The sequence below is a fragment of the Parasteatoda tepidariorum genome, chromosome 11 (genome assembly GCF_982258835.1).
Source record: "Parasteatoda tepidariorum strain Cologne lab strain chromosome 11, Ptep-v5.0, whole genome shotgun sequence".
In the NCBI taxonomy this organism is placed as follows: Eukaryota; Metazoa; Arthropoda; class Arachnida; order Araneae; family Theridiidae; genus Parasteatoda; species Parasteatoda tepidariorum.
This window is the reverse complement of record NC_141765.1, coordinates 62,764,382-62,779,770: the sequence shown is the minus strand read 5'-3', so window position 1 is coordinate 62,779,770 and position 15,389 is coordinate 62,764,382. Positions and strand designations below refer to the sequence as shown.

Here is a 15,389-nt window from a genome sequence, read left to right as displayed (position 1 = left end):
AATACGAAACTAAGATTGTTTGACTGAAATTCTCTAATTAGTCCTATTAACGTTTAATAAAATATTCTGCTTCCTTATATGTAAAAATTAAGTGTTTATTTTATTTTTCATTATATTTTGATAATAGAATGCATTGGTTTTCAGAAATGTAGCGAAGGTGAACAGTACAATTCGATTTGCATTATACTGTTAATTCCTTATGAAAATTTCACAAGCAGGAAGCTGAAAAATAAGATAATTCTAAAAAGAACAAAACTTACTTACTTATTTGGAATACATACACTAAACACTGTTGGAGTAAAAATCGATGTATTCTAGCTCTTATGGTAAGATGCAAAATGATTGTTGAAGTTTCTAAAGTACATTCTTCTAAACTATAAATTAAATCATGAATGTGTCATAATATCTTTTAACCACACCTGTTCTTAATCTAAATAAATTTCGGAAATATGTCTGAGTTACTTTTAGAATTAGTTTTGCATAAGCCTTATTTAGAAGCGAGAGAATATAAACAATGCAAAGGTGAACAGAATAATAACACGGAGAAAAAAATTCTGGTAAAATTACCGAACTGTATGGTAACGATATTTCTGTTAAGAAAAAAACACAATTCTGGTTAATTAGACTAAAATATACTGTATTTAAATCATTCTTGTGATAATTTATCCGTTCATATGAAAATTGTTTTCTGGAATGTTCCGGCTTTCAAAATTATAGTTCTTATTACCACGCATTTAGTAAACAATGCAAAAGAGAAAAGTAAATTTTCCAGAATAAATGGTTTTTATGTCATACAATAAGGCATCATGATAAAATTACAAAATTTTATAGCATAGTAAAAAAAAAATATTTTATTGTTAATTTTACCAAAATCTTTGCCAAGGCGTTTTTGAGAAAAATTAAAAAAATATTTAGTCTTCCCATAGAACCAGAAACTTGATAAATGTTACCACATTATGGTAGTTTTGAACATAGTTTTTTCTTCAGCGGAGAATTTTTTCTTTTTCATAGTTGTAATTAAATCTGAACTTTGTTTTCAATTCTATATTAGTTTCTCAGGTCCTCAGTTTCTGTGTTTGTTTTCTGTTCATGAATTATAAATAGGTCCTTTAAGATTTCTGATCTGAAACTGACAAGATTCTTTTTCATTCGACAATTTATTCATCATTTCGAATTGAGCTATTTATTTTTTACATTATTTAAAAAAAAAAACAGAATAAATTTAAGTATTACGAAAAAATTAAATAATAGCTTATATGTATAAACATTTGCAATTACCTAATTTTTGCCCAAATGTTTAACTTTTCATGAAAGAATCCAAATTTTGAATTAATTCGATTTAATATTTCTTTTTTTTTTTAACTCTTAAGAAATTTAAATCTAATTCATTGAAGTCTCTCAGAAACTATTCAACCTACTTTGTTCAAGTTTCATATTTTAACAAAAAAACATTGCATTGTTTTAGAAGATGCAAAATTGAAAATAAATTATATTATTTTTCGGTTGACTATTTTCCATAAAACGGATCCTTCCACTTATTATATTTTTAGGTACATAATTGTGGTCCGGGATAGCCTGGTCGGTAAGGCGCTGGGCCCATGTTCGAGAGTTCGTGGGTTCGAACCCCGCCGGTCGAAGACTCTCCGTGTAGTAAAATGTAGTTTGATGCACGCTAAATCTGCCGAGTCGGAAAGTTCTCCATGTTCCCATAACAAATCAATACCTCTGGGGGTATTGAATTGGAGGTTGATCGTTCTCTGATTGAGGTCAAAATTACTATCTGTGGATGAATGAATGGATGTATGAATGGGTCGATAAACGAGCGTGACGTAATGGGTGTGGCAGAAGTCGAATTCTAGGAAATAGATGGCGCCACTAGAAAACAAGAACAATCGCACCCCTCTGCCTTAACAGAATAAGTCTTTGCGTTTGTAAAATTTCAAATATTACAGAATATTTTTAGAAAACCAAATTTCAAGAGGGAAAAATCTTGCAAAAAAAAAAAAAAACGAGTTTAAACAAAATTCTGGAAATACTCTTGGTTTTAAAAATATTTAATGTTACATTTTGAATTTAGGAGAAAAAAAACAAATCCCTTAGGAAGTTAGTTCATAAATGTACACTACAGAATATTCAGCAAATACTACCCTTAATTAATATGTTGTGAATTTTTCAATTCTAGGTCCCAAATTCCTATTTAAATCTGCAATAAATTTAACTAATTATTTTTTCTTCCCTGTATCGTCAGTCGGTTTTTAAGGTCAGCTGGATGTAAAAATTGTAGAGAAATCATTCATTTGTGGATATGGAAATAATCTAAAAGTAAATTAAACATTGATGTATTTTATAAAATTTTTATTCTCGATCACAAGTACATATATGTCAGATATACAAATAAGTTAATTCATAAATATGACGATTTAAAACACTCTTTGTACATAAATGGCCATTTGACACGAAAATTTGTAAGCGTGACTTGATTTGCTCCACGTGTCTTTTTGAAAGAGTGTTAGAGCTGCACTTACAAATAAACTTATGAATTCGTTTTATACATAGATTAGCTTAACTTACATTTTCAGATTTCTAACAGATATTTAAGTTAAGAAGATAAAGTTCTATCTCTACTAGTATTATCATAGATTAAGCTTTATTATTGCTAAAAGCAAAATTTTAATATATCAATGAAAAGGTTAAAAATTTTCTAAAATAGTATGTTATTATATGTTAAGAAATCAACAAAGAAATTCTTAAAGTGATATCACTTAAAATTCTTAATGTAATATTTATTATAGTTCAAACGCTAAGCAGATTGTCAAAAACAATCAAAATCTGAAATTATGTGAGATTAATAAAAATCACTGTTATGTTTAATAAAATATCTGATAAATACAAAAATAATTAATAAGTGATTAAAGTAGCTTAACATTTTTATATATTTAAGAAAACTGTTTTCGAATCAGACCAACGCAAATGGTGATAATTTTTTTTAAAAATAACTTATTTTTTTAAAAATATGTCTCCGCCAAATTTGTGGCAAAAAATAATTTCTGTTGACCTACGTTATATTTTAGAATTGCCTTAGTAAAAGACTGTCAGTATAAGATTTAGAGGAGATAGATGCTGGTTAAATTTAATTTTAAATTTTAAATATTTATATGAATTAATACTAAATAGGTGGAAGTACAGTTTCTTTTTTCAAAATCAGCAATAATTTTAATAAAAATTTGCGTAGTTAATCTGCGATTAAAGATGTATTCAGATTTGAGCAACCTAATTTACATTAAAGTTAAAAGAAATAACTTTTTTAAGGAAGAATGGCGAGTATTATACTTGGCAGGCATGGAACTTGGTCAAATTTATATTTGGACTTGAAACATTTTGTTTAAATTAACTCTTAAAAAAGGTTGGAGTAAATTTTCGTTAGAATCAATACTCATTTTAAAAGTTACATAGTTAACAAGGAACAAAGCATAGTCACGAAAAAAAAACAACTAGCACTCAAGAGGGAAAAAAAAGTAAGGCGGCGGAAAGCAAATTTAAACGCAGATGTAAAGCAGGTATCTTGAAAGTTTGAATTTAAAAATTAAAAAAAAATTAACGTGATCGGTCTGTTACAAGTTAGTAATTTGATAAACGAGTTGTAACTCAATTATAATTTCATCTCTAATGATTAAGTCCTTGAAAATAAATGTGAAAACATATTATTAATTTACTAGTTATTTGATTAACTAACTAGTTACTTGTTTTTCTCAAAATGCATGAGAAAAGTGATATAGAACTGAATGAATTATTTTTAATGACTAAAGAACTAAAGCTCATTTTCCTACAATGAATTATGGGAAGAACGAAAATTGATTTTGTTTCGGTGATTAAGTTATGTGATATAATTTTGATTGACATAAACAATGAGTTATTTTTTTTCCTTTTAATGAATCATGGAAAGAATGAAAAGAATTTTCGCCAAAAAAGTGTTATAAATTGTTTTTTGCTATAAATAATAAATTTTTCCCAAGTTACTTTATAATAGGAAGATCAATTCGGCATTTAAATGATTATGATACTTATTTGACAGACACAAACATGTCTCACTACCAAGAAATAAAAAAGAGACAGGCATCTTTTGCTTTTTTTCTAGAAACGTGATTGTAATAGGACTGAAATATATACTTTTTTTATATCTCTGTTCAGTTATGATGCATTTTTGATTAATCTAAAAAAATGCTTTTTAAGAATATTTGTTTATGTTCAAGTTAATCAGTTCATTTAGATCTTTCATGTAGAAACTTCCTTAAGGATTTTCGGTTATTATCATTTACTTAGGCTAATTTTTTTATAGTTAATATCAAGTTTATTTACTGACTTTGCATTTCCACTGTACAGAAATACTAAAACTCTTTATTTCAAATTTTGGGTAAATTTATGTATATAAAAAAACAATTTTTAAATGTTTGAAGACAAAGTATGCAGCGTAAATTCTTTTTATTTTGTTAATAAATAAAAAAATATGTAATAAAAATTCAATGAACTATGATGAAACATTAAAAGGACTACCTGATTTTATAATTATCTTAAATGGGATGTAATTCTTGGAAGGCAAAATACTGCATCAAAATTTAATTTTCTGAAAATTTAAAATTCAATGATGTAAAACTCAATTTTTCTTAACTTTAACCGTTCTTTATTAACGTATTGTACCGTGGAGTCATCATAGCAGTACTGATGATTAAAACTTGCTTTAATTTATAAAGTAAAACAGTTAGCATATAAATTGGTAAATCTTTATCTATATGAAGCCTTTTATGGTTTCCATATATAGAACAATAATTTATGCGATTGTACTTAACCAAAACTCTTCTTGCTATTTATTGCAAGCTTTACGGAGTTCGGGACTAAGCTTCTCCATCGGCTTTTTATTTTTATACTTTTGCAAACAATGATAAAAACATACAATTTAAAAATGAAAGACTTACAATTAAAAACTTAAATTATAACAAAAATTAGTGGGAAAAATCCTTTCTATCAACTTCACACTCAAATAAATCTGATTTCTCAAAAACAGATTTGTTAATATTATTTCCTTCTCATACATTTGTGCGTATGACTTTTCGCAAATATAGCATGTTAGTGAAAGGAAAATGTCACAATATATTTTTATACAATGTTCTTCCGACTGCTGCCTCCAGTGATGTCCTGTATCCATCCAACATAATGAGCCACTTCGGTATAGACTCCAGGTTTACCAGGTCTTGCACATCCAACACCCCATGAAACAACACCAATTAAAACATCATGACCACCATGTTTTTGAAATAAGGGTCCACCCGAATCACCCTAAAATACACAAAAAATAATACGTTTTCAAGGATTGAACTACATGTTAATCAGTGTTTTTCTTCCAATTACAAATACAAAATGGTGAATTTGAGAATAAAATAATATATTTATAATAAAATTTTTAAATTGAGGCAGGGTGGCTCGTGTTGTGGAGCCTTTGCCTTCAAATGAGATGACCCAAGTTCGGATAGAAGCGATGGCTAGTTGATTCGATTTATTATTTTCTTTGTAACATCTTCCTTGAAGTTTTTCTTCTACATCTCCTTCCTTCCTTTCTTATTCAATTTTCCTCTATTATTCTGCGTAATTGATTCTAATTATCTGTAATTAGCAGGATTTTTATCAGTGTTTTTTTCCAGTAACAAATACGCATTTGGGAATGAAATAATATGTTTCAAATAATGTTTTTAAATTGAGACTCCCTTGACTCTGAATGACTCCCTTGCCAAGTTCGGATAGAAGCAATTGCTGGTTGATTCGACTTCTTTTTTTCTTCGTTATATCATGGTTTAAATTGTTCTCTACATCTCCTTCCTTCTTTTCTTATTCTGTTTCCTTTTGTTATCCTGTGTTTCAATACTATGGAAGGCTCTTGAATATAGAGCCGAAACTGTTTATTTTGCATAGTTTGTGATTTATTCACGATGTTATTCACGTTAGCTTAATTCACATTTGGGAAAAAGTACCCTTTCTTGATAGATAAAACTATTATACTGTTTTTCGAATATTTAATTTATCAGAGCTTGTTGCTTAATTTTAAGAAATGTAATATCAGTGACGAATTTTTTTATACAAAGAATTTTTTTATGGTCTGATATTGTATTATTTAAAATTCATTATTTCATTAGTATTAGTTCACCAAGCTAAAACTATAAATTTCAAGCTATTTTAAGTGTTAAATCCATAACGGATGTCATGCAAAACAATATTAAGTTTAGATCTGCGGTTTTTTGCCTTAACTATTTTGAAAGTTAAATTCAAGGTACATTGTGAAATAAAGAGAAGTCGCTGAAATAAAAATAAAAAAAGACAGAAAATTAACAAATTAGTTTTAAAATCCTTTTATGATTTGAAATATATTTTAGAGCATAATGTAAACAGAATCAAGTATATTTTGCAACCGAATTATCTTTTCTGAAAGAAGACAAATAACTCTAAAAAGACAGAAAGTGCAAAATGTTTCATTTTCAAATTTTTGCCAAAGTCTAATATCTTGATAAAATGATAATTTATAATGATACATATACATATATATATATATTAAGATAAATGATAAATTTAAATTATTATTGGATTTGCATATTCACAGCCTAATCTGAGTAAAAAAAAATAGTTTATAAAGAAATGAATATTTTTCAATGCGTATTCTGTAGTTTTTAAGCGGCCATAGTACCTAAGTAACTTATGTAAGAGTCGAAATATTGAATTACGATTCGAAAGTAATTTTGTAGCTTACATTAAATCTTCACACGATTTCAAACATACTGCAAAGTATGTCATCACTCTATATGTATATTTAACAAGCTGCGAGTGATTTGAAGTAAAAAATAAAAGAAAATGAAGATTTTCATTTAGAAAAAAACTAGAGTGTTTTTTCTCATTATTGATTTATTTCTTGCCTTTAAGGGTTTGAATCACAGCGTTGATTTAAAGCGTTTTTTTTTATTAAAGGTAGAACTTCGAAGTATTTTCTAAAATCAGCATTATATACTTAATAATTTTTTTATATTAAATAAATGTTTCATAAATCTGTACATCATTTATATTTAAGAGAGATTTTTTTTAATTTTTGAAGTTTTTAAACGTATAGATAGTTTTAGGGATACCACGTGCGCCTATATATGCAAGAAGTGATGGAAATTTAATATCTTTTTATTTATTATTTTCATTAAACACTATTTAAATTATTCAGTCTTAACTACCACATAGCAAATATGTATTTGAAGTCAAAATATTTCACTTTCAATTGCAAACTGAAAGAAATAGGCTAGCAAAAGTTGTTAACTTTAATCTCTTCTAATAGATTTATTTTATTTTATTTTATTTTATTTTATTTTATTTTATTTTATTTTATTTTATTTTATTTTATTTTATTTTATTTTATTTTATTTTATTTTAATTTAATTTAATTTAATTTAATTTAATTTAATTTAATTCAATTTAATTTAATTTAATTTAATTTAATTTTGGTTCATTTATTATCTATTTTGCTTTATTTATCATTTATTATATTTATTTTATTTATTATTTATATTATTTTATTTTATTTATCACTTATTTCATTTATTATTAATATTATTTCATTTTATTTATCACTTATTTCACTTATTATTTTCTAAATTTTATAAAAAAAAAAGGTTACCAAGACCATTTATGTAAGTTGGTGTAATATTTCTGTATAACCTCGAGTTTGTATGATTTTAAGAACTATATTAATGAATTGAACTCGTATCCGGTACTGCACTGGACAACAGCCTCGAGTTATACTCGTTTTATCTGTAATCAAATACAATCAGTTTATACAAATCTAAATGAAAGTAGAGAATAAAGAGATAGTAATGAAAGCATTAAAACCCAGAGAAAATAAGAATTTACCTGACAAACACTTTTTCCACCTTGTTTGTAACCGGCGCAAATCATAGTTTCAGCTAAGTTATCTCCATAAGCCTGGCGGCATTCATGGTCATTTACAATAGGTAATTCAACTGCTTGTAGTCTGCTTGGTGTTACTCGAACACCTAAGAAATAAACATACTATTTTATACAAATCTTATCACATAATACTATAATTTTACACATAAAAATAAAACTTTTATAATAATATTATATAAACCTTTAAATAATAATGCATGAAAGCACAAAAATTTATTTGCATTGAAATATCGCTTTATAAGTTATAATTTTCTTGATGTAAAATATTGTTTGCTTTAAGAACGAAATAATTATAATTCAGTTTTTAAGGCCTTTAGCCTTAATGTTGGTTAACCTCAAATCCTGGTAACGTTATTTTAGGTAAAAGTATCTTTTTTATGATGTTCACAATTTATTGTAAAAAAATTTCTGATCAAATTATGGTAAAAAGTACCGCCACTCTAAGTGCCGGTACTTTTACGGTAAATTCATTTTTACCGATTTCAGATATAGTACGGAAGAAAAAAATTAATATGCCATAATTTTTATTGTAATAATTACCGTAAGATCACTGAACCAGTCCAGTAAAATTAATATTACTATAAAATTTAGGGAAAAATGGATTTTACGTTAAAAAGGGATTATACAGAACATGCACCCAAAGTTCCGGTACTATATACCGTAATTTGATCCGGAATTTTTTACAGTGATTTGACTTCTTATATCTTAATACCCTTGTCTAACATTTAACATCTACTAGCAATAATTTAATATTATTATAAAATTACATTGAGGTGATTCAATATCCTGAAAAATAGTCTATTTAAAATAAAAAGATATTATCACTTAAGAATAATCATTATTAAAAAAAATTGAGGGAAAATGTAAATTATATTTCAACATATAGGGATAATATAAGTTATAATTTTTAAAAAGATTAACACTCCTTTTTCAAATTAAGATTATAAGAAATAAATAAATTAAATTTTGCATTCTTTTTTGGATTAAAGAAACGGAATTTTTCTCGAGGAATGAAGAAACGGATTGATTTTTGGATTGAAGAAACGGAATTTTTCTCGAGTTTTCGCTGCTATAAGCATCATCGATGCCTTTTAGAACTTCTGACGATTACTATTCTATCGAAACAAATCTCTTATATATATATATATATATATATATATATATATATATATATATATATATATATATATATATATATATATATATATATATATATATATATATATATATATATATATATATATATATATATATATATATATATATATATATATATATATATATATATATTTCAAATCCATCTTCAGATATCTTTTCAAGCCCCCTTTGTCCATTATGTAACCAACAAGAAGAAATGGACGCTAACCATCTAAGACATTGCCCTGCACTTCCTCCTGGGCCCTTGTGGAAACGATATTGGTGGCGGGCGAGATGCATTATTACAGACCTATAGACTCTTTATTTTTGTAGCTCTTGTTTCCGTTTTTTGTTCTTTCTTTATATTGTTCTTGGCTACAAATTTGTCTTTCATGTCTGCCATTGGAAATAAAAAAAAATATTTCATATCCAGGCAGTAAAAAAATTATAATACGGCTAAGGAACTAAGGAAGTAATTATTTTCTTACATTACAATTTTTTTAAATATTTTATGTGATATTTTGTAATGATATTAATTTACCTTCTTGAGTCAATCCCCATCCAGAAGCATAAGCAATCCCTGAAGCTCGATGACCAGAAGATGGTAAAGATATAGCTTGAACTTTGTTACTAAATTCAAACGGAGGGTCAACTCGGATTAGTGCTATATCATTTCGGAAACGAAACATATCAAAAGAATCATGAATCTGAACATCAACAACCTGAAATTAAATGAAATTAATAAAAATATATACTTTCATAGTTTAGAACACGAATTTTACTTAAATAAAATACGTATTACGTTTTGAGATAATATTTTGAACACATCATTACGCGGAGACAGGAGAAGGAAATTTTTGTTACACTGTAAAAAATCCCGATAAAAGTACTGACATCCGGAGAACAAGTACTCTTCACCGTGGAATCCGTTTTTACCGTGAAATTTTTGATAGTAAAAAATTTATGTACCTTGAATTTTACAATAAAATCATTGTAACTTAATAAATATTACTGTAAAAATTAAAATTTGAATTTTTACGTTAAAATTGGAAATTTATGGATGGAAATTCAGGAGGCCAGGATCTTTTACCGCTATTTGATCCAGAACTTTTACAGTGTGCAGGTTATTAGATAAAATGGAAAAATCTACATAATAAAATTTATTAAACTGCATTAAAATTCTATTCTAAAAGTTTTTGAGATTACTATGATGGGCTTACCTATTTCCACCTCAGATGTAATAGCGCCCTTTTAAAAATCTTGATAAATTGGAACAGTACAAAATAAAGCAATTTCAAATTTCATAAACGAAATTTCACAGGTTTTTTAAGATTTAATGAAATTTTAAAAATTCTCTATTGATATTCGAGAGAACATTTTAAAATAAAAAAACCCAAGTTAACCTATAAAAGTGAATAAAGTGAAGTGAAGTGTAAAAAGTGAATCCGAAATGCAAACATTTACTTTGTTATTGATAAAACCGTTTCCTGGGAAATGCTCCAAGCAAACATTTCGTTAAATGAAAAGAATTGCTACCTCCACTTGACTGAGAATACAAATTTTATCAAAAGCATTTGGCCTAATGCAACATATTACTTAACACAATTGATTAGGAAATACAACATAAAACAAAACGAGTTTGAGCACTCAATCCTTAGAATTAAACACGGGAAACTTGCTTGACTAGCAAATGAACTGACAACACCGTTGCGTCTATAAATTATAAACGGTCCTACAATTCCCAAAAAAGGAAATGTTAGCATGTAAGCTATACGATCGTGGCGTCATAATAATTAAAAAGAAAGCTGCAATGGCCTTCTCTTGATGCTCATCTACAGTACTTTTGCCGCAAAATTAACTATAAAAGTTGAATGTTACCGTAGACATTAAATATAAATATAATATAATATAACATATAATATAACATATAATATAACATATAATATAACATATAATATAACATATAATATAACATATAATATAACATATAATATAACATATAAAATGCATATAATATAAAATTAATAAAATATACATATGAGGAGTGACACAACATAAACACCCAAATTTCGTGACAAAAAGGAGTGTAAAAAATAATGAAATTCTTCTCAAAAATTAATAAATCTTCAAAAATACGAGTTTTATTTTTAAAGAGCAGAACAACACGAAATAAATTTTATTTCATTAAAAATTTATTACAAAAGATTAAAATAAAAACAGCGGAGAAATTTTTTTTAATTGTTATACAGTTAAAAACTAAAGTTTTATTTTTAACTCAATTAATGCTTTATTATTATCGTTTTTAATAGTTTTTAATATTGTACAGTTTATTAATTTATAGGAAATGCAACAACGTAATTATTTTGTGTTGTACTGTACCTAATAAAATAGATTTGATATAAAATTTTAAAAAAAATTAGAAAAAAAGCAATTTTAATCCTTACAAAGTTTATATAAACTGCAAGAGGGGAAAAAATTTTAAGATTTCATTACTGAATAACAGCAATTCTTAAAACTCTCTTATTTTTGTTCAAATAACAATTTTTTAATTAGTATACCTATTTTAGCTATAGTTGATAGCTTGTTTACTATTTTAATACAAATTCAATAAAATGGCTTATGTTTGAATAAAACATACAATTTTAGTATAGCTATTTTTTAGAAAAAAAATCAAAACGATTAACTTATTCGCTTGATTCTAGTAGAAAAACCGTTACATTGATTAAAAAAAATAGAGTGGTTTTGGAAACTTACTCTTAAGTGTTACTCAATATTTTTGACATAGATACAAAAAATCTGATGTGGAAAGGAAATGTTGCTATCAGTGACTTAGCAAAGGAAAAGTGTTTAATTTTTGCTAGTCTGCTTGCAAACAAACCATTTTTAAAGAAGAACGGAAAAAGTATTAATACTAGTTCTAATATAAATCTGCATGCAATAAAAATGAGTGACGATGATTCGAAAGAGATAAACATTTAACAAGAATTAATTTTAACTCAGAAATTACGTGTTTCAGCTCTTGTTTCCTTATTTGTAAGCAAGTGCAAGGACAATAAAATAATAGAGGAACTCATTCCATAACAAAAGGGCAATCATTAAGAGTAAAGAGAAAATCATTTGGTGTGAAACAATTTGGAAAAATCGGTCTGATAACTTTTTGCTTGAAGGTAACGCTTTATTGTGCGTGATGAAGAATGCAAAATTATCTTTCCAAATTGCCATATAGCGTGAACTTTCTTACCGTAAACGGTACCGCGTCTTGGCGCAAACTAAACTTTACTTCATAGCGATGTATCTGTTTATGGTCTTAGCTACACCTTGATTTTTTGACTATTATGTATATATATATATATATATATATATATATATATATATATATATATATATATATATATATATATATATATATATATATATATATATATATATATATATATATATATATATATATATATATATAGCAGATTTGTTGGCTACCCTTTCAGAAGCACCATATTAGGTGGGCCAATGTTGCTCCCACAGTAAAGACAGATGGTACAGAGAATGAAAAAACATCCATGTTTTGCTCTTAATTCGAACCCAGAACATTTCTGATGCAAGGACAGTTCCCTGACCTCTACACACAAGGGTTAAATACACAATAATGGACTGACTGCATTTTAACTCATACCTATGAGGGTACTGATCCAGGAGTTCCTTTGACTTTTGGATTGGGTTCAAAATTACGAGGTTACGGAGTCGAATACTGTAGCTGTAAACTCATATTTGGGTCAGCTGTTCAACGACGGTTATAAAATAAAATTAAATCATGCATAGTGGATACATACCTCCCCTGTCTTTCCGCAATATCGCGGAAGGAAAATCCATCTTCTCGAAGACCTATTACACAACCACGTTCAAAGTCAGCGAGCTGATGATAATGGCTTCTTCATCTTCTTAAAGGAATTCTACACTAACAATATTTCACTATGTCGAAATTTAACGAAAAATAACGCTTACGAACTGACTGTAGAACAAACATCTTAAGCAACCCTGATTTGCATGCTCATAGTGGCTGTACTAGCGCCAAGCGGGAAAATCTGAATAGACATCATCTTTTAGTTTAAAAAAAAGAAGCCTATCAAATTTAGTTTATCTTGCACAACTCCTTCAAGGTGTCGGGAATTTTTTCAGTACAGATATATATATATATATATATATATATATATATATATATATATATATATATATATATATATATATATATATATATATATATATATATATATATATATATATATATATGTGTGTGTGTGTGTGTGTGTGTGTGTGTGTGTGTGTATGTGTGTGTTTTATAAATGATAATGCTTTCTCAATTCATTTCTTAAAGATTTAAATTATTTGAATTTTAATTAATTATTAAATACAAATTATAATACTGAAAAAGAGGAAAATATTCTCACCTTATGGATTTGATAATCACCTCCATGGAGTGACTTTATTCTATTTTCATCTTTTAAATTAGTTGTGGCCGCAACAACTCTGTAATTCGATAGCAAAGCCCTAAAGGATAAAAAAAATATGTGTTGCTTTATTAATAAGACAATATAAATTTAATAAACAACACATTTCTATTTTTTTAAATCATTAATGCCCAGAATAAAATTTCAGAAACATATCATATTGATTGATGTGACTTTCGGCTTTCATAACTATAAACCATATCTTTTTTTTATTGTTTGATGTCAACCATATTATTTCATTGGAGAGCAATAGATGATGAAATACCTTTATAGTATTTGCAAGACCGCTGAATGCACGCAAATTTACTAAAGCATTGAAACTATCTGAAATAGCACGCACTGTTCTTGAAATGCAATTACAGCTAATAAAATGAAAAATTATGAGTAATATAGGTGAAAAACGAAAACATAGGGGTTCAAATTTCAATAAAAAAAAAACATATTTATAAATAAAAAATAATTTGCATCTCCTACTGAAAAATACGCCTAACGCAAAAAAAAATTCAAACTATTAAGTTTAATTATTTTTTGTGTTAATATTCTTTATCTTTTTACTCTTTTTATTATAATTAATTTCATTTCTTAATATTTTTTGATATTTAATGATTATTTTAAGAAATTATTTAAATTTATTTATTTTTTAACTTTAACTTTCTTAGTTAATTATTTTTAATTGCAATAATATTTGTATTTTGATTTTTCATTTATTTTAATGTTTACTTGCATTTAATTATTCTTCATTTTCTTTTTAAAGATAAATTTTAATAAAAAACAAAATTTTCTTTGCGTTTAGGCAGATTATTACTACTTGTGCAGTTTAAGAAATTTTCTACAAACTAGTCAACAAGCGAAAGGGGTTGCTCAAAGAAACTTCTTCATTTTCTTAAAGTTAAGAATTTTAAGAAAGAAAAAAAATGGAAACTTTCTAAGTACTTCTTTGTAAAAATCTCATATTTTCAAAGAAGAAAGCAAGAGCTTTACAAATCTCATCCCATATCACTACCAAAGATCATAAATTAACTGCTACCAGCATGCCTCGATGATAAAAGATATGGTCTCGATTAAATATTGGATAGTTGAATTTATAACTTTTGAATCGATGATAGTGAGGTTTGTAAGTTAGTCACGGAAATCAAAATTCACAAAATTAGCCGAAATTCTCCAAACATTTTGAATATTTCTACAAAAATGAACAGAATTTTCCTTCAGAATATTGTACATTGTTAGATTTATTCTGGCTAATGTTTTGTTATCAACTAAGTATTTGATTTCCAACATTTCCGCCAGATTTACAACAGAAAGGACTTTTAAATTTCTTAGACCATTGTGTCGATGAATTTTCTCTTTCCTTTTATTTCAATAAAATTTCTGTTTTTGAAAGGATGCTACAAAATTTTTCCTTTCTGCAAGTTCTTATTCCAAGTTAGCGAGACTCGGTATTCTGAGTAATTTAGCATTTGATGTAGAAAAACCACCTAACTAGCAACTAAATTTGAGCTATCTCTATTTTCCCCTCATTTTGCTTCTGATTTATTCTCCTAAATGTTTATTATTTTACATAACACTGAGGAAAAATATTTTTCTGTTGAGTGAGATTTTTTAACATATCTTTTTTCACAATGCCCACCTGGAGAATGACCATTCGTCATACAGGCATCTGAAGGGCAGATTTTTTTGGTCACTTTTTCAGGGGCACCAAATTAGATGGGCCAACGTTGCTCCCACAGTAAGGACAGATAGTACAGAGAGTGAAAGAGCTTCCAT

The 15,389-nt window shown here is 26.8% G+C and overlaps 2 protein-coding genes across 2 annotated transcripts in view; both read right to left on the bottom strand.

Moving 5' to 3' along the window:
* LOC107440322 (sn-1-specific diacylglycerol lipase ABHD11) overlaps positions 1 to 322 on the bottom strand; it is a 39,098-nt gene extending 38,776 nt beyond the window's left edge. The window contains exon 1 of the mRNA XM_087154928.1: positions 265 to 322. The gene's annotated coding sequence lies outside the window, so the exon portion shown is untranslated. The remainder of the gene's footprint in view (positions 1 to 264) is intronic.
* Positions 323 to 2,363: 2,041 nt separating this feature from the next.
* The window catches only part of LOC107440325 (trypsin-1), a 30,042-nt gene continuing 17,016 nt past the window's right edge, over positions 2,364 to 15,389 (bottom strand). Inside the window, exons 4-7 of the mRNA XM_016053222.5 lie at positions 13,566 to 13,665; positions 9,665 to 9,845; positions 7,930 to 8,072; positions 2,364 to 5,331 (exon numbers count right to left, since the gene is read on the bottom strand). Coding sequence (XP_015908708.1) covers positions 5,152 to 5,331; positions 7,930 to 8,072; positions 9,665 to 9,845; positions 13,566 to 13,665 — 604 coding nt within the window. The 3' untranslated portion in view covers positions 2,364 to 5,151. The remainder of the gene's footprint in view (positions 5,332 to 7,929; positions 8,073 to 9,664; positions 9,846 to 13,565; positions 13,666 to 15,389) is intronic.